The sequence below is a fragment of the Bombyx mandarina genome, chromosome 02 (genome assembly GCF_030267445.1).
Source record: "Bombyx mandarina strain Sakado chromosome 02, ASM3026744v2".
NCBI lineage: Eukaryota > Metazoa > Arthropoda > Insecta > Lepidoptera > Bombycidae > Bombyx > Bombyx mandarina.
The window spans coordinates 6,266,681-6,287,129 of record NC_143209.1 but is presented as its reverse complement, the minus strand read 5'-3'; the positions used below and the strand labels follow the sequence as shown (position 1 = coordinate 6,287,129).

Sequence of the window (20,449 nt, the reverse complement as noted above, 5' to 3'; positions counted from 1 at the left end):
GTCAAAGGTCAAAAAAATGAGTTTTTCGAGATTTTCGGCAAAACGGTAAGTTTTATCACAAAAGTACCTCAGACAGAAATTGTAGATCACAAAATTATCTATAAAAAATGTATCAATACTTTTTTTCTTACGAGCCATCGTTTCTGAGATATAACGATTCAAAAAGTCATAAAAGTTGTTATCGTCATCATATGCACACGTTACCACGCCACCTAAACATGAGATGCATAATTATGATTTTTTTCGGGCATAAAACCGATGCTATCCGATTGTAACTATACTGAGATCTTAGAACTTATATCTCAAGGTGGGTGGCGCATTTACGTTGTAGACGTCCATGGGCTCCAGTAACCACTTAACACCAGGTGGGCTGTGAGCTCGTCCACCAATATAGGAAAGAAAAAAAAAACCTCATATGTTCCGTGCTTAGAGACCGCGCGGGCTGTATGAGTCTTTAAGGTCCCCGGATGCTGGGAGCGGATCGTGGGCTCTAAGATGGTTAAGGGTCTTACCCACCAAACGACTCCCTTTGCAATCTCACATTCAACGTCCGATCTCCGCCCGAGGTCAGAAACCGGGCACAGTAAGGTGTTCCCACGGTCAACACTACAACCAGACTCGCGGCGTGACACCCGACCAAACGTCAGTGGCCTAACGGATAAGACGTAATGTGTGCTCGTACCGAGACACGGTTCCCATAATTAAAAATAACCAAATGGACCAAAATTCTCACGCCAAATAACGTATCTAATAAAACCAAGTGAAGTAACCATATGAAGTGAACCATATGAAGTAGTAGCAATATTGTTTGTATTGTTCCTCGTATAGTGAGCTCGAGGTTAGGCACAACCATCCTGCTTGTACTGGTGGTAGAACCTCTTGTGAGTCCGCACGGGTAGGTACCACCACCCTGCCTATTTCTGCCGTGAAGCAGTAATGTGTTTCAGTTTGAAGGGTGGGGCAGCCGTTGTAACTATACTGAGACCTTAGAACTTATATATCAAGGTGAGTGGCGCATTTACGCTATAGATGTCTATGGGCTTCAGTAGCCACTTAACACCAGGTGGGCTGTGTGCTCGTCCACCCATCTAAGCAATAAAAAATAAATAAATAAAAAGCTTGCATAAACTTTCATGGCTTGTATGTTGGGATATTAATACGTTGGCAGGTACCTTAACTACGGTTTCAAAGATACCAAAGGATCTTAACAAATGCTCACGAATGGCTTTAACGGTGAAGGAATAAGATCGTGTCATAAATACCAAATTCGTTGTAGCTTTAATTTCCCGTAATAACTGGTTAACTGGTCTTGTAAGCCCGGTTAAGTATAACTATAGCCTATTTATGCCGCTAAACCGCCATGCCTTCCGATTTGAAGAGACAATCATTAGGTATAGTATAGAATTGCGACTCGACGGTGGATGCTCCATTAGATCCTTTGGTCCTATAGATTCCGGTGACAATAAACAAAACTACATACTTTTACTGTTTAATCTTGCATTTCTTATTGTCGTTATATCGCTTTCGACGATTTGGGTACTTTACACTTCTTGAATGTGGTAAAAGCGGATATGGAGGAGAATGACCCAACCCAGAAGGATGTCGAAGACCGGGCCTTAGTGAAAGAGCTTAATTAGAAAAGTCGACCCTGGCACCAAACCGGGAAAACGCTTGGAAGAAAAAAAAGACACTTCTCGAGTCATTTGAATGCAACAACTTTAAAGTAGTATTAAAAACGAAGGACACAATCGCATGATATTGTGTAATCCAAATATATATTTCGAGTTCAACATAGTAGTGGGTACATAAACAAAAACAATCTAGTAGATAACAAAGGCTGGTGAAGCCACAGCGCGAAACGTACACCATGATCCTGAGGGTGGTCATAGCGTTAGTCTTTTGTGCGCCGCACACGCACGCGGCAAGGATTCTTATTGTCGTGCCCACGCCGTCATACTGCCATCAGCTGATCTTCCGCCCAATAATCGAAGAGCTAACCAAGAACCATCAAGTAACATTTATAACCACGAACCCAGCGTATCCGAAGGGAGATACCCCGCGGAACCTCACGGAAATCGACGCGGGTCCGATCTCTTATTCGCTGTGGAACCAGGAAGTTTCAATAGCTAAATTCGGGAAAGACAACTTTATTTACGACGGCGTAAATGTTATTTTTGAGGTTATGCCGAACATATTTGCAGAGCAACTTCGTTTGGCGGATGTTGAGAAATTGATCCGTAATGCCCAATTCGATCTGCTAATTTTAGAAGCTTGGTTCCGACCGATATTGATCTGGTCGTACCTGTACAAAGTTCCAGTGCTGCAGATCAGTTCCATGGGCACTAGTCCCGGCAACCCTGACACCATGGGCCTGCCCGACCATTGGACTTATCACCCTTCGTTATTTCATCAGAAGATCTACGACTTAACGACCTCGGAAAGGATTAGCGAAATGCTTAGAAATCTGCACGTGCAATCGGTTTTTCATGCGAACGAGGCCAAAGAGGATGAGATTTTAAAAGGTATTTTCAATGATGCGCCTCCTCTTAGGAGCTTAAGGAGGAACGTGGACGCCATGCTCTTGAACTTGAACCCGTTGTGGGACAATAACCGTCCTTTGCCGCAGAACGTTCATTACATCGGGAATATCTATAGTAATCCTGCGAAGGAATTGCCAAGGGTGAGTTTTATGATTTCACGTAAGGTTTTGTGTTATTCGTAAAGACTGACAGGCATACGACCCGGATGGAAGTCAGTCAAGGTCGTGCCCATCGCTGAGGGTTCTCTCACAGGCGGTATTTCAGCGGCGCAGTTATGCTGGGAAAGTACAGCTTGAATTAGAGAATACTAAACTCTTCACTCACCTGATGTTCTTTTAGTCCTCGTCAGCGGTAGGGTTCCTCAATGGTTATATCAGCGGCGAAAGGGAGGCGAGTACTTTTAATATTAATAAAAACTCTTGTATTATGCAATAGAGGTGCAAAAAACGGGCTTAATTTACTTAGTAACACTCGTGTATTGCGTGATGCTCGTAGAGAAACGGGAATGCGAATGTGTCGTGGGTGAGTTCAAAATTCAAAATTACATTCTTTGGCGATCGATTTATGAAAGAAAATCTTACGTCTTCAAGGAGGATTCAATGGATCCTAAAGAGGCGGCGTCACCAGCGTGTAAACTCTAAATTCAAAACTGCTTTTAATGCGCTCATCATCTTTTACGTACTCAACAAATGCTCACGATTGACTTCCACGGTGAAGGAATAAGATCGTGTAATAAAAATCAAACCCAAAAAATTTTAATTCGTGTAATTAGGTACTGGTGGTGGGGCGTCTTTTAAGTCCGCACGGGTAGGTACCACCGCATATTTCTGTCGTGAAGCAGTAATGCGTTCCGGTTTGAAAGGCTGAGCAGCCGTCTCATGGTGGGTGGCAGCATTTACGTTGTTAATGTCTCTGGGCACCTCTGGGTAACAATTTTAATACCATATCGTGAGCGCGTCCTCTCATCTTAGCAATAAACAAAAATCTCAGTCGAGTCTATGTATGCTGGAAAAAAATCTTTCAGAATCTTTTTTTTTTATTGCTTAGATGGGCGGACGAGCTCACAGCCCACCTGGTTTTAAGTGGTTACTGGAGCCCATAGACATCTACAACGTAAATGCGCCACCCACCTTGAGATGTAAGTTCTAAGATCTCCTTACAACGGCTGCCCTACCCTTCAGACCGAAACGCATTACTGCTTCACGAAACAGAAATAGGTAAGGCGGTGGTACCTACCCGTGCTGACTCACAAGAGGTCCTATCACCAGTAAGTTGTATACGTTTTTACCTCCAGGATCTCCAAGCGTATTTGGATTCATCTGACACCGGCGTGATCTACATGAGCTTCGGCACAAACGTTCCTCCTTCGAAGCTGCCTCGTCAGCTGACGCGGATGTTCGCGAGCGTGTTCCGTGACCTGCCGTACAAGGTGCTGTGGAAGTGGGATCTCGACGTGGTGGAGGGGATGCCGGAGAACGTCAAGACCGGACGGTGGTTCCCGCAGGTTGATGTCTTCAGTGAGTGTCTAGTTGCTTGAGGGTAATGTCGAGTGAAGGTTCCGCCGTCGCAGCGTATGGTTGTCTTCACAGGACTGTGATTTAACGGCCGTCTGGTGTAGTGCTAAGTGACATGGTCACTACACAAGGAGGTCGCGGGTTCGAATCCCGCCAAGGGAAGATATTTGTATTATAAATATAAATGTCTTTTCCAGGGTTATGGATGTATATTAAACATTAAATATATGTACGTGTATAATAAAAATCTTACATTTATTTCCGTTATCTGGTACCTGTAACACAAGTTCTTTACGTACTTAGCACGGGACCAGTTAACGTGGCGTCATTGTTATTAAATATTTATTTTATTATTTATTTAACTTATATGAGTAAAACCATATTTGGATTGTTGTACTTCTGTTTATGTTACGAATGGTTCTCAATACGATTTTGTAGGGGTTAATTTGTACACAAAGATATGTGGTCGTCCTTCGTTTGAATCACGTATTGAACTGATCGCTCGTGGGAGACGAGACGGCGCGTGCAGACCCCGATAGCGCCTGTTAGGATCGAGCGCTTAGCCGCTCTCAAGCAAAAGGGCAGGCGCCTCTCCAAGTCTTTCTGATTATTCATGAGAAAATAGGGAGATTTCGCTTGCAACGAAGGGCTCGACGAGTAAATTAACCCAGAGACACAGCCCACTGAGTTTCGCCGGATCTTCTCAGTGGGTCGCGTTTCCGATCCGGTTGTAGATTCTGCGAATCACGGCTCTTGCTAGAGTTCGTGTAGCAACGTCATCAGGTTTGAGCCCCGTGAGCTCACCTACTAGTTAAGGTTACGCAGAAATAGCCTTTAAGACTATCACCTTAGGTAGGAAAAAAAAGGAGGAATACTTTTATCGGCTTTGAAGTGTTTGGTCAAAATTCATCCTAAGGCCCTAAAGACTGCTATGTTGTAGGAGCAGACTCCTATGCTCTGTAGTCATTTGTGGTATATTCACTCTCTTGTCTGATTTTCTACGTAATCCCTAGCTCCACGTAGGTAAAGGGACGACCTCTTAAATTCCTAAGGCCGTTTTGTCAAGATCTACCGCCAAGCAAACAAGCCTCTTTGTCTGAAGGCTACGACAGCCATCACCTCATGTTGCAAGTTGCATTAACATTGTGAAGTCCATCGCTACTTTGTCGGAATAAAGTAATATATAAATCCCCCTTAATACTCAGGACATCCGAACGTGAAGCTGGTGATAACCCAGGCAGGGCTGCAGACGTCAGAAGAAGCTATAGAATGCGGGCTACCTCTGATCGGGATACCATTCCTGGCTGACCAATGGTTGAACGTGGACAATTACGTTCACCACGGCATGGGGTTGTATCTGGATGCGGAAACCGTTACTGCCGAGGAGTTCAAAGCGGCCATTGTGGAAGTCATAGAGAATGATAAGTTGGTGAATTGTTAAGTTTATGTTTCTTAACTTTAATTACAGAGAGGAACTGTAGCTGAGATTTATATTATGTATTTACGTTATTAATACGTGAAGCAAAAACTTTGTATCCCTTTTTACGAAAATTGCGCGGACGGAGGAGTATGATATTTCTCACACTTATAGAGAATATAGAGTAGGAGTTCAGAATACTAATATTTTTATAAATTACTAGCGACCCGCCCTCGCTTCGCCTCGGAAACATTAAAACACACATGAAACCAAAAAAAAAAAAACAAAGTTTAAAAAAAGTAGCCTATGTTCATCAGGGACAATGTCGGCTTCTAATGGAAAAAGAATTTTTCAAATCGGTCCAGTAGTTTCGGAGCCTATTCGAAACAAACAAACAAACAAATCTTTCCTCTTTATAATATTAGTATAGATTCATAAAAAAATCCTTAAGGCAATAAAGAAAACATTACACACACTACCGTGTATTTGACACACACACGCATATGTATACATACTCTTTTCTTTAATGTTACACTCTGTGGTCAAATTGAGAATAGATTAATATTGTTTATCTTTAATATTATTTGTCTAAAGTGTAGTCTTGACGCAATCTATGACTATAGAAGTATAATAAATATCTAGTCTTTGACAATAGAACCATAATAGCGTACAAACTTATAATTTCAATTAATTATAGTCGAATTTCGACTACCGGGGACCTCTAGTGCTAATAAAATACATCTAAATTAGTGGACCCGATGTATCTGATACTAAACCAGCAGCCAGTATAGTCTGAGTGTGAATGTGATACTCCAGGTACCGGAGTAGCGTGTTGAGATTCCGTGGTCTGGTGAGCGACGTCCGGCTGTCTCCGGCGCAGCGCGTGGCCTGGTGGACGGAGCGCCTGCTGCGGCCCGGGGGCGCCGCCCACATGCGCGCGCCGGCCGCAGACATGCGCCTCCTGGACTATCTGAACCACGAGCTGCTTCTCCTCGTCATCTGCTGCTGTGTGTGCGTCAGCAGCCTCATCGCTTGGACCGCTGTGCTTATTCTGAAGTCACTTCTTAAGGGTTTCGGAATTAAAATTTGAAATAATTCGGGTTTTTATTAATTCCTGCTGCAGTTGTTGGGATAATGATAATGTATGTAGTCGTCGTGGCCTAAAGGATAAGACGTCCGGTGCATTCGTATGTAGCGATGCAACAACGGTGTTCGAATCCCGCAGGCGGGTACCAATTTTTCTAATGACCTTCTTAACAAATGTTCACGATTGACTTCCACGGTGAAGGAATAACATCGTGTAATAAAAATCAAACCCGCAAAACCTGGTGGTAGGATATCCTGTGAGTCCGCACGGGTAGGTACCACCACTGTGCCTATTTCTGCCGTGAAGCAGTAATGCGTTTCGGTTTGAAGGGTGGGGCAGCCGTTGTAACTATACTTGAGACATTAGAACTTATATCTCAAGCTGGGTGGCGCATTTACATTGTAGATGCCTATGGGCTCCAGTAACCACTTAACACCAGGTGGGCTGTGAGCTCGTCCACCCATCTAAGCAATTAAAAAAAAAATACACACAGACAAACAAATATAAAACTGTCACACAAAGAAACGTCAATGTCATTACGATACAAGGGAGTATTGACTGCGTCACCGGCGCGTAATCAAACAGAGATAGGCAACATTTAAAATACTGCCAACTTTAAATAACCGATTGGTTGAAACGTAAATTAGCACGTATTTTCAACATTAAATGTTGTATGTGTTTGGGATCCCGCCTAAAAGACTGAGGTGGTCAAGTCCAGAGGGTTCCCGTGACATTGAAGTCGTCGTGGCCTAAAGGACTGCACTGTGCATTCGTGTTGAGCGATGCACCGGTGTTCGAATCCCGCAGGCGGGTACCAATCTTTCTAATGAAATACGTACTTAACAAATGTTCACGATTGATTTCCACGGTGAAGGAATAACATCGTATAATAAAAATCAAATCCACATAATTATAATTTGAGTAATTACTGGTGGGACCTCTTGTGGGTCCGCACAGATAAGTAAGGTAAGTATTTTAAGGTCTCAGTATAGTTACAACGGCTGCCCCGCCCTTCAAATCGAAACGCATTACTGCTTCATGGCAGAAATAATTGGGTGGTGGTACCTAGCCGTGAGGACACCGTGTGTGGACTACCCGTGTGTGGAAAGTGTGTTAATAATTGTAAATAGACATGCTTTAACAAAAACCGACTTCAAATAGAAAAAATAATATTCCAAAACAAATTAATATATACACTAAAAACAATAATCATCGAAATCGGTTGGCGTGATATCGAGTTATTGAGTTAATCATCTATTTGTCGCGCACGTACTTAATGCAAATTTAAGACTTATATGGTTTTGTCTGATACCATTATCGGAACTGGACCACACGGGAAGCGTCAGCTTTGTAATAAAAAAACAATCATCAAAATCGATTCACCCAGTCAAAAGTTATGAGGTACCTAACAAAAAAAAAAAAAAATAACATACACTCGAATTGAGAACTTCCTCCTTTTTTGAAGTCGGTTAAAAATAAGGGACCTAATCGTCGACCGTTTTGTAAAATTGTTGTTCACCCCTGAAGCAGCTGCGGGGACAGATGCGCGCGACCGTTACAGCACGTGCGACCCCTACTTACTATTATTATTAAAAACACCGGTGGAACTCGACTTGAATTTTAACGTTATAAAGTAATTAATTTTTTTATCGAAAATTCGTCAAGCGGCAGGTATTTTTTTTGTATTGCTTAGATGAGTGGACGAGCTCACAGCCCACTTGGTGTTAAGTGGTTACTGGAGCCCATGGACATCTACAATGTAAACGCGCCACCCAGCTTGAGATACAAGTTCTAAGGTCTCAGTATAGTTACAACGGCTTCACGGCAAAAATAGGCAGAGTGGTGGTACCTATCCGTGCGGACTCACAAGAATTCCTACCACCAGTATATATGAAAAAAATTAATGAAAGAATTCCGATAGCCCGGAGGCCTTTCCAGTTTCACCAGAACAGATGGGTGGCATGGCCTCCGTCAGTAGAGAAGGGATTTGCTAACAGCAGTCCGACCGTCTCCAGAGAAGATCTAACAACTCAAGGGTAGCTGCTTCGCGAATGTTGCTACCATCGGATCAGAATCGCGATCCGCTGAGAAGATCCGCCAAGAACTCAACGGGTTCGTACAGTTTGTGTACTAGGCAACAGTCTATAGGTAAATTCGGAAGACCATAGAGCAAATTTTGATCTATCAATACAGTCCAAACCTATGAATAAATAAACAAAAAAATATATCTATAATTTACATACAAATTTATCTTTTCTATGTACCGACATCTAGAATCTAATGCTTTGGTAGTCGAGCTTAATAATAATACTATAAAACTTCGCTTTCCATCAAATAAAACGGGACCCCGTAATCACCCCATATAAGATCGCCCTTTTGTTCATTCAATAATTGCACAACAAACGCGACGGAAATAAAACGAATTATCCTACAGATTTCATTCACGGAATTCTCTAACTTATATCAGAGTACAATAGCGTCATAGTTGTATATCAAACGTTCTTGTTTTCCTGGAAAAATATTATTCTATGGACAGATTATGAGCAGGAAAAATTGAACTGTAACATAATGAGCTACGGATGGTATTAGTATGTATGTTTTTTTGTTGGAATTCATAGCGCGTGCCGCTTCGCAGGGGTGCGCGAGAGTCGTTTGTCGTTTCCCGGCTTTTTTTAAATTTTGAAATTCGAATTCCCCTTCAGTCGACGGTTGAATTCGGAAACGATAGGATGTGTATATTTTGATTCTATATTGAAAAAAATTAAAAAGTACATTTCGTAATAAACAATGTGAATAATTTGTTTGTGCTTAAACAGTCAAGTGATTTTAAGAGAAAAATAAAACAGTTACGAAATTAGTGCGCCATTAGGGCCGATGACCTCATTTTAAAAAAGTATTTTAAGTTATTTGTTTTCTTGTTAACATGACGATGTGCAAACAGTTCTTCAGAAAGGTTTTTTGTTGCTGCTAAGAGACGTTCACCGTTCCAGCCTAAGAAGCACCCTTCGAGGAAAGCGAAGCGGAATCACGCTTCAGGAAACACGAAGGCGGGAAAGATCAGACAAAAATGGACTCGCCTAAAATCGTATACAAATATTATTCGAACCCAGCATTCTGTTCACAGAGCGAAGTGGTCTTTCAGAAGGCATGCGTTACCAAAATAGTGGCACCCGACAGACCACGAATGCCTCCGCTGGGAGGTAATTCGCCGAGGAAGATCGAGGTCTGCAACCGTATAGTCAGAACGGATATTTCAGACAATCCAATAAGGATGTCTCCGGCCGGTCGTAACAGAGACGAGCCCCCGGAATTGCCGCCGAAACCGCTCAAATACCAGCCCAGGTTCCAGAGACAGGCGTCCCTGGTCCACAAGCCGACAAGACGCGTCCGATGCAGAACTCGAAGCGAAGACCTAGAAATGGCGCAATTCAAACAGGAAAGGAATTCAAAGCTTAATATCACGATCCACAATGACGGCGTCGACACGCTGAAGGATCGTTACGAAATTATACGCGATATGGATGATTTTGATTATTCGCCGACAAAGAAACGTATAGTTGAAGCAGATCCCAGTGAAATCGAGGAATACAACGTTGACGGACCTGACGAGAACGAATTGAAGGAGATACCTACGGAAATTGTGAAAACGGTCAATGGCAGAACGCATAGATACGCCATCGTGCCCACAGATGACGTCGAGCCGGTCAGAAAGAACGCGGTGACATTCAGTTCTCCTGTCATGTCGCAACAGAATCTAATCGCCACGCAGAAACTTCACGAATTATTGTCGACTCCGCGGAAATTGAGAAGCTATCCCTCACAGCCATCTGTGAGGATAACGCCTAATAAAAACCAAGCGAGCCCCATTAAGTACGGCACGCCTCAAAGAATGGTATCCAGCACCCCGACCGACGGAGTGGCTCGATCCAGATCGTGCGCCAACCTAACTCTCTCACGGAACACATCGCCTATTTCGCCTAAAGCCCAACAGAAGTTGAGTTATGGAATTGGAGATGATGCGGACAGACCGGACGTGTTTGTGACAAGCGTCCGAGAGAAGAGCAGAGACAGTTTTGAGAGAGATTTAAGCAGAGAGAGCAGGAGGGAGAGGAGAAGAGACAAGAATACTGCTGTTATCGTACCAAGGTTAGTATTTTTGAATAGTCTACACCCGGCCTGTTGGATTTTTTTTTATCCTTCCTATGCTGATTGATAGCCTTGAGAGGTTATTTCAGCTTCGCCTTACACGTGGGTGAGCTCACGGGGCTCAAACCAGAGTGTTGTTAACACTGGCCCTAGCAAGAGCAGTGCCTCGCAGAATCTACCACCGGATCGGAAACGCAATCCACTGAGAAGATCCGGCGAGAAACTCAGTGGGCTGTGTCTATGGGTTAATTCGCGGACGGTGCTTGAGGTACCTAAAAGCACCGTTAACGGATCGGGAGGATCCGTAATGACGTATTTAGGGCGACGTCGATTCCCGTAGGTGATACACTTAAGAACTATCAGATAACTACATATATAGTTTTGATTTTTATTGCTATTGGCATAGAATTGTTCGTATTTTGTCTAATTTTCAACGACCCGAAGTAGTTGATGAAAACTAAAGTAAATAACTTTGAGGAGAAACGCTGCTCTAAAAGAGATGCTCGTCGCGATGTACTGAAAGCACGTTCGTCTTGTGATATCTCTTAAAATTAATTATTATAATGATGTGCTCACTTATACGCATTGTGCATTCATGAATTTTCAGGAGTAACATCAGATATATTAGCCACACATGAGAACACCGTGATAATTAGAAAGGGTAGTGGTCGCCATGCCCAAATCGGCTAAGAAGAGATAAAAAAATCTAGTATTTTCTTCGGTATTCGCGTATCGTAGTCTTAATCTAAAGTAATTCTACGGTTTAATCTCGCTTTTGTTTCCGACGATTAGTTATTACGGTTTTGGCATAGAAGAGATGGCCTTTAGCGATAAAGCCTTTGGCACAAATTATACCTACCTCATTTTCAATGTTAATTATCTTTTCTTTGTCTCTCTGATGGGAGAGATTATCCCATCATCTCGTTTTTACTATCTCACCGCCCGCCACCGGAGTAGAGTTCATCCATTCTACCTGGAGCCACTGCGGTCATTTACAATGCGCTTCCAAATATCTTTTTTGCCACGTACCATCCGGCTATGTAATGAGCTCCCCTCCACGGTGTTTCCCGAGCGCTATGACATGTCCTTCTTCGAACGAGGCTTGTGAAGAGTATTAAGCAGTAGGCAGCGGCTTGGCTCTGCCCCTGGCATTGCTGAAGTCCATGGGCGACGGTAACCACTCACCATCAGGTGGGCCGTATGCTCGTCTGCCTACAAGGGCAATAAAATAAATAAAAAAGATGTGTGGTGTCGTGGGACACTGGCTAGGAACGAAGTTCCTTATTATAAAAATACTTGCTGTACCAGTCCGCTTCGCTGTGCATTTAAAATTAACTTTATTATCTCTCACCCCCACAAAGATTCTCTTCATTAACGCCCCCGCAACTGGTGTAGGGAGTCCGACACTCATATAAATATTAGCCTATCCATTAAGTACATGTATCTTCTACATGGATACCAAGTTTCAAGTCAATCGGATGCATGGTTCAGTAGTTATAACGGAACATCCGTAAAAACCACTGTAGATTTATATATGAGTATAGATAGCAAATGATTGTTAGGCAGCCGAAGAAGAGGAAAAGGTAGAGGTAGACCTAAGAAAAATTGGATGGATTGCGTGAAAAACGTTATGTGTAAGAGTTTATACATAACGTTACACATAACGATCGAAACCACTCTAGATTTCTATATTAGTATAGATATAGATTAATTTTAAGTTATATTCGAGGTATAAAGAAAATAATGATTCGGGTATACATTTTTTAATATGATTTTTTTATTGATAAAAAAAAACAACTTTACAAAGTCATCAACTTTTGTTCACAATGATTTATCAAAAAATATATTATAATAATATACAAAGAAACAGCTATTTATATATGAACAATAATAATAACCGTCATCACGTAGACTATACATAAGACACTGTATAGACATCATACTAAGACTATACATAAATAATAAAAATCTTATGTTACGGACGTTTTTTCCCGGTTAGGGTACCCCTCCGCATCGTCCCATAAGGAACTTCGTTCAAAAACTTGCTCTTTCTCTCAAGCCAGAGGCTTCGATGACCGTTGACCAAGATTCGTTTTTCTAGCCACTTAACTGGAGTTTCTCTATATTCCAGAGTGGCACCACCGCCGTCGACAATATCAGAAGACACGTACAAGTCCATATCAAGCTTGAAGACGAGTCCAGGCACCGCATCATTGACAATAGCGACGCTGATATTGACCCTCTGCGGAGGACTCAGCATGGGCCTAAGTTTCTATATGATGTATGCTGTGAGTTCATATTTTTGATAGCAAATTTTTTTTTTTAGGTATTTTATGACCTGGTAACTGAGACCTTTAGGTCGTGTCTTATTTTAATTTATATTGTTATTTTTATGGAAAATGATAATATGGTGTGAAACGAAGATGGTTAATTTGAGACATTAATCAACTGGGATGAAATGAAATGAGATGATATGGCTTGAAATATAATCTCAGTAAAATGGTGGACCTTTACTGAGACTTTTTCAGTGGACTTTTTGGGGGATCCCGAGAAGTTACGCCCAGCGCCTATATTTCATTTTCCCGAATTTGTGAACTTTCACAGATACTAAACAGCTAATAAACCACTGTTATTACATATAACGGTCCACCCATCTAAGCAATAAAAAAACAGTGACTCAACTCCAATATTTATTTATTTATTTTTTATTGCTTAGATGTGTGGACGAGCTCACAGCCCACCTGGTGTTAAGTGGTTACTGGAGCCCATAGACATCAACAACGTAAATGCGCCACACACCTTGAGATATAGTTCTAAGGTCTCAGTATAGTCACAACGGCTGCCACACCCTTCAAACCGAAACGCATTACTGCTTCACGGCAGAAATAGGCGGGGCGGTGGTACCTACCCGTGCGGACTCACAAGAGGTCGTACCACCAGTAATTACGCAAATTATAATTTTGCGGGTTTGATTTTTATTGCACGATGTTATTCCTTCACCGTGGAAGTCAATCGTGAAGTCATTTTGTTAAGTACGTATTTCATTAGGAAAATTGGTACCTGTTCACCCTGTTTTTTCCAACTCCTAAAACCGTCACTAGAGAGCGCTGTAATACGCAAATCCGTTGTCATGATACCCCTTGTCATAGGTGACACTGTATCCGTAGATTATTGATTTTTTACTTTAATATACAAGTTTTTCTAATCCAAGTTTATTTTAATAATCATCCCTCGGAAAGTCGAACATGGTCCTTCGAGCCGGATAAGAAAACAACTAATGATAAACAACAATTTTAAGTGCAAAAGAACGTTACAAACCGTAATTAACACGAAACTATTTCGTTGCTAAGTACTAGTGAATGTGAAGAATGAGCCCGGAAAGTTATATTAAATTGCAAACCGATGTTCAAAGTAAGATATTTAAGGCACAGGTTAATTTCAAAAAGTCACCTGCCTCTAGAATAACAATGGAATAAATCGAAACGAGATTGTAATTATTGGAACAACATTGGTTAAAGTTTGAAGAAAATCACCAGAATGTTATATTGGGATGCGAAAGTAACGATTATAGCTATTAAACAAAAGGTACAATAACAAACGTTACAACTGCATTCTGGCCAGGCTGGTTGGGCAAAAGGGCTTTATCTTCAGAGTCATCCAACGGTGTCAAACAAATATTCGATACGACAAATGATTGCTTGCACGCTTTATCTAACCTTGGTATACCTGTATCGACATGGGACATCTTGATTATATATCTCATCACAATAAAATTGGATAATGAATCCCAGAAACAATGGGAACAAAAACTAAGCGAACAGGCTGATCGATTGCCTACACTAAGCGAGTTCCAATCATTCCTGGAATCAAGATATCGAGCACTCGAGTTTTTAGAACCAAACCAAAGAAGAGAGTCTAGAGGCAAAGATGCAGTGGATAAACCGAAGGTGTTCAGCGTGACGACGTCTGTATCCTGCCCATTCTGTTCGGAAGATCACTTGCTTTATCAATGCAAGAAATTTGTACAAGAAGCAATCGAGAATCGCCGGGAGTTCATCCAGAAGAGAAAACTGTGTTTCAATTGCTTCGGAGCTAACCATTCGGTAACACAGTGCAAACGACGCACGGCTTGTCGGCGCTGTGGCCGACGTCATCACTCGCTGCTGCACCAGGAAGGCGGCACACACAATCCAGCCCTGGCGGGCCCTAGTCAGCCCGCTAATCAACAGCGGGAGCCAGCACAAGAACCGCAGGCGGCGGATCACGTGGAGCGTGTTGTCAGCCATTTTTCTAACAGTGAAATGACATCAAGTAGTCAAGTAATGTTAGCTACCGCATTAGTTAATGTATCCAGCAAGGGTATGTATCACACACTTAGGACATTGTTGGATCAGGGCTCTCAAGCCTCGTTTATTAGCGAACACGCAGTTCAACTTTTGCAGCTTTGAAGGTTGCCAGTTCGAAGTACCATATCTGGTTTAGGAGGAGAAAAATCTAGTATTTCAGTAAAACATATGGTTCAATTTAAAGTACAGTCCACATATAACTCTTTTAGCTATCCCGTTCAAGCCTATGTTTTAAACTGCCTAACATCCACTCTTCCTTCACAGAAAATTCAATTACAGGATTGGCCGGAATTGTTGCAATTGCAGATGGCTGATCCAGGATATGGTACACCAAGCAATATAGATCTTCTACTGGGCGCTGATGTGTATGGTCAGGTTTTGTCAGAAGGCATATTGAGAAATCCATCTGGAATCTTGACAGCTCAAAATACACAGCTGGGATGGATCCTGTCAGGACGAGTTTAAGTTAGTGGGGATACTCCTTACATTATTAGCGCACATACCCATGACAACTCAATCAATGATTTGCTGCGTCAGTTCTGGGAGATTGAAACTGACTAGCATCATCCACTTTTATCCAAGGAAGAAGAATCCTGTGAAAGATACTTTGAATCCACTACAACTAGGGACAGTTTGGGTCGTTATGTTGTAGGTCTTCCTTTTCGCGACAACAATCCACTTGCTCAAGAAGAAACTTGAAAATAATCCAGTCTTGAAGCAAGAATAATCCAAGGTAATAAATGCAGCCACCTGGCTATGAATCATATAGAAGTAATTAATGACAAACAAGAAGCTGCTAAGCCAGGATGCGTTTATCTACCTCATCATGCAGTTGGTTGTTCGCGAGGACAAAAGTACAACGAAGGTCGGCGTTGTTTTCGACGCTTCGTGTAAGGGTACCAGCGGCAAGTCATTGAACAATGATTTATTGGTAGGTCCAAGGCTTCAACCAGAGTTACGACACATAATTATGAAATGGCGTACTTATCCTATATGTTTCGCAGCGGACATAGTTAAGATGTATCGAATGGTCAAGGTCGTACCAGAGCATACTGACTTCCAGATAATGTCACAAGGATACTATCAAATGTAAGAAATCTAAAATTGTAAGACCAGTCTCCAAACTTTGCATTTTGCCTATCGCTTTTTAACATTACTTACCTGAATAACTGTAGATATTTCATGCAATGTATGTAACTTAAATGTATCTTTGGATGCATCAGCTATTAAGTATTTTGTTATTGTTTAGTTGTAAGTAAGTACGAACTGTTTAAAAGCAACCCTTGACTGAACTTTGTCGTTATTATGGTTTCTTTAATGTGTAATTTATATTTAGTTCATGTTGAGCAGTTCTTTATTGATTACTATTAGGTTAAGATGTTACGGTTTCATGGAGATGTTAATTGTACATGTAAAATTTGATGGCCTCGTTGTTGGCTATGAACTTTTGTAGTTCATGGTGGGCGGAATGTTCACCCTGTTTTTTCCAACTCCTAAAACCGTCACTAGAGAGCGCTGTAATACGCAAATCCGTTGTCATGATACCCCTTGTCATAGGTGACACTGTATCCGTAGATTATTGATTTTTTACTTTAATATACAAGTTTTTCTAATCCAAGTTTATTTTAATAATCATCCCTCGGAAAGTCGAACAGTACCCGCCTGCAGGATTCGAACACCGGTGCATCGCTCGATACGAATGCACCGGACGTCTTATCCTTTAGGCCACGACGTCTTCGAATACATTATACATGACAATACATTCTAGAACTAATTCTAAAATCCAAGTAATATTCGCCTAAACAATCGAGACATTTTTTTAATTTATCTATACTAGAGTCTCCGCAGTAGTCGAAATTCGACTATAACTAATTGGAATTGTAATTTTGTACACTATTATTATTGTTTTTTATACTTCTATAATCACAAATTTCACCAAGGCTACACTATAAAAAAAAATATTAATAAAGACAAACAATATTTAATTTATTCTCAATTTGACCACAGACGTCAAGAACAAAATTTTGACAATAAATAGTATGCTTGCGTGTGTGCGTCAAATACATGGTACGTAGTGTGTGTAATGTTTTCTTTATTGATTTAATGTATCTTTTATGCATTATTTGAAAAAAATATTAGCATTGTGCACTTCTTCTCTATATTCTCTATAAGTGTGGAAAATTTCATACTCCTCCGTCCGCGCAATTTTCGTAAAAAAGGATACAAAGCTTTTGTTTCACGTATTAATATATAGATTTACTATTATATATATTTATAGTAGTTAACGTTTTAATTTCTATTGTTTCAGATCGGTCGCAAATATTACCTAGACTTTAGCGTGCTATCGGGGTTCACCTGTTTCATCCTAGGACTTTTAGGTTTCAGATCGAAAAGACACAGGCTGTTACCTAACAGGAATTACGTGTCAGGTAAATATAACAATTTTTTTTTATTGCCCTTGTAGGCAGACGAGCATACGGCCCACCTGATGGTGAGTGGTTACCGTCGCCCATGGACTTCAGCAATGTCAGGGGCAGAGCCAAGCCGCTGCCTACCACTTAATACTCTCCACGAGCCTCGTTTGAAGAAGGACATGTCATAGCGCTCGGGAAACACCGTGGAGGGGAGCTCATTCCATAGCCGGATGGTACGTGGCAAAAAAGACCTCTGGTAATGTACGGTGAACTATCATGTTTCAAAGCCATATATGCAAACAAGCTTTATTTTGGTATCATTGACACGCTTTTATTAGCTTCCTAAGATTTTAGTATGTACCTATGTAACGGAATTTTCGACCGTGACTTTGATTTCAAAAGGTTTTTTTTATTGCTGAGATGGGTAGACGAGCTCACAGCCCACCTGGTGTTAAGTGGTTACTGGAGCCCATAGACACCTACAACGTAAATGCGCCACCCACCTTGAGATACGAGTTTTAAGGTCTCAGTATAGTTACAACGGCTGCCCCGCCCTTGAAACCGAAACGCATTACTGCTTCACGGCAGAAATAGGCGCAATGGTGGTACCCACCCGCGCGGACTCACAAGAGGTCCTACCACCAGTAATTACGCAAATTATAATTTTGGGGGTATTTGATTTGTTATTACACGATGTTATTACTGCATCGTGGAAGTCAATCGTGAACATTTGTTGAGTACGTATTTCATTAGAAAAATTGGTACCCGCCTGCGGGATTCGAACACCGGTGCATCGCTCAACACGAATGCACCGGACGTCTTATCCTTTAGGCCACGACGACTTCATCTGGTCCACCGGTGGCATTCAATGTGTTGCTTTTCTTGCAGGGTACATAGTGCTATCGTCTTTCTCGTTGCTCAGCGCTTTCGGGCTGCTTGTTCTGCTGTCGGTACAGCCGAAGTCCGGGACGCCACTGAGCGATATAACATCGGGCGCGGTCTGCGCTGTGTCCGTACTCGCGCTGGGCGTGGCCTGTCTGGGCGCCGTCGTGTCTTACTGCTGCGCGAGCGACCCGCCAGACAACAGAGTCGCCAGTGTACGTTATTGAGGTTAAATGGCAGCTTTTTATCCTATGCTTGAGAGGCTATTTCATCTTCGCCCTAACATGTGAGCTCACGGGGCTCAAACCGGAGTGTTGCTAACACTGGTCTTAGCAAGAGTAGTGCTTCGCAGAATCTGTCACCGGATCGGAATCGCGAGAAGATCCGGCGAGAAACTCAGTGGGCTGAATGGCAGCGGAATCGAAATGTACAATAAAAGTCGATTGAATGTTGAATTTTTGTGCGGGTTTACAGCAAGGACAACGCGTTTACAAACATTTAGTAATTTCGTTGTTTATAATTAGATTAAGTGACAGTTTTGAATTTGCGCAAACGTCACTGTCATTTTTGAGGCAAAGGTTTCTAGTAAGTATAATGCCATCAAAAGCGCGTACCTACAAATCTTGCGTATTGCGCCACCTTATTTGGCTCCTAACCCGCGGACACTTTTGAATACATTGAAGAGATGGTACTCCTTACTTCAACCCTCAATAAGCATAAGGCTGTAGAACGCAAAAAATTCGACATTAAAACATTTCTGTACAATTATATATTATTTATTATAAATTAATTACGGCTTTTTTTTGTAATAAATAAAAATTAATTATCTACATAAATAACACTTTTATTTGTAATTAAAATTGTTTTTTTCTTTCTAATTAACCAAAGAAAAGTAGATTGCGTAAGTGTGATAGATGAATCTAAGAGAATATCTTTAAAATATGTCATTTAAAATTGGTACACGATTAACTTAAAAAAAAAATACATGTGTGCAATTCACACGTGGTAGAAGTGAAACCTTCCAAAATTAAAATACAATTATCCTAAACGTCTTAAGTATATGTAAAATTTTGTCATTAGTAAATAATTGTAAGGTGTGCGCCCTCCGTGAATTGATATTTTAATTTCACGTATAATCCTAAATTAAAATTCACTACAAGAGCTTTCATACACACGTTAGTATTAAAAAATCTCACAGATGGCGCTGTATTAAATAGTATGTATATTTCTGTCTCATTCTTTGCTGGCTTCATCCTACACATTTTTGTATTTGTGTCTCTTACCTGTCGTTTTTTCCGTTGCATCCGGTTTGAAATCACAACGATTCTAAAGAAGTTTTCACTTCAAAAACGTATAAAAGTTTGTATAATTATAATGTAATATTCATAGTTAATAGGTATTATATAATTGATTAAATACACTAAAAAATATATAAGTATACTTACTATTTCAATTCAAAACTTAATTAACACACACATCTTTGAAAACGTTAATTAATATTGGAGCATATACTGGTGGTAGGACCTCTTGTGAGTCCGCGCGGGTAGGCACCACCGCCTTGCCTATTTCTGCCGTGAAGCAGTAATGCGTTTCGGTTTGAAGGGCGGGGCAGCCGTTGTAACTATACTTGAGACGTTAGAACTTATCTCAAGGTGGCGCATTTATGTTGTCGATGTCTATGGGCTCCAGTAATCACTTAACACCAGGTGGGCTGTGAGCTCGTTCACCCATCTAAGCAATAAAAAAAAAAAAAATTTTATGTATTCTCTTGTAACAGTACTTTTTTTTTACAATTAATATATGAGTTCCTTAAGTCGAAGAGAGACGAATGTGTTTTATTAAAAGCCTATTAATTAATTGTTTTCTAACCTACAAATAGATATATGTACCTACACAAATTAGATTATTAAATACTTCAACTCTCTCACTAATCTTGTTTAAGTAATAGTAGGTACCTACGAGAATAATAAAGATATCGAAATAATTAGACAATATGTAATGCAAATTAATACAAATGTTATTAATTGTGAAAATAAAAATTGTTCGCTTAATTCTTTGTCTCTTTCTTTCCTTCGGTCTCATATTCTTGAGTAAATATTTTTT

At 41.0% G+C, this 20,449-nt stretch overlaps 2 protein-coding genes across 2 annotated transcripts; both read left to right on the top strand.

Moving 5' to 3' along the window:
- Positions 1-1,809: 1,809 nt before the first annotated feature.
- LOC114245684 (UDP-glycosyltransferase UGT5-like) lies at positions 1,810-6,563 on the top strand. The gene is made up of 4 exons (XM_028177944.2): positions 1,810-2,680; positions 3,835-4,057; positions 5,260-5,479; positions 6,288-6,563. The coding sequence occupies exons 1-4, from the start codon at positions 1,868-1,870 to the stop codon at positions 6,559-6,561; spliced, it is 1,530 nt and encodes a 509-aa protein (XP_028033745.2). The 5' UTR covers positions 1,810-1,867; the 3' UTR covers positions 6,562-6,563.
- Positions 6,564-9,258: 2,695 nt separating this feature from the next.
- On the top strand, positions 9,259-19,333 carry spdo (sanpodo). The gene is made up of 4 exons (XM_028177975.2): positions 9,259-10,704; positions 12,836-12,992; positions 17,359-17,479; positions 18,353-19,333. The coding sequence occupies exons 1-4, from the start codon at positions 9,626-9,628 to the stop codon at positions 18,571-18,573; spliced, it is 1,578 nt and encodes a 525-aa protein (XP_028033776.2). The 5' UTR covers positions 9,259-9,625; the 3' UTR covers positions 18,574-19,333.
- Positions 19,334-20,449: the final 1,116 nt, after the last annotated feature.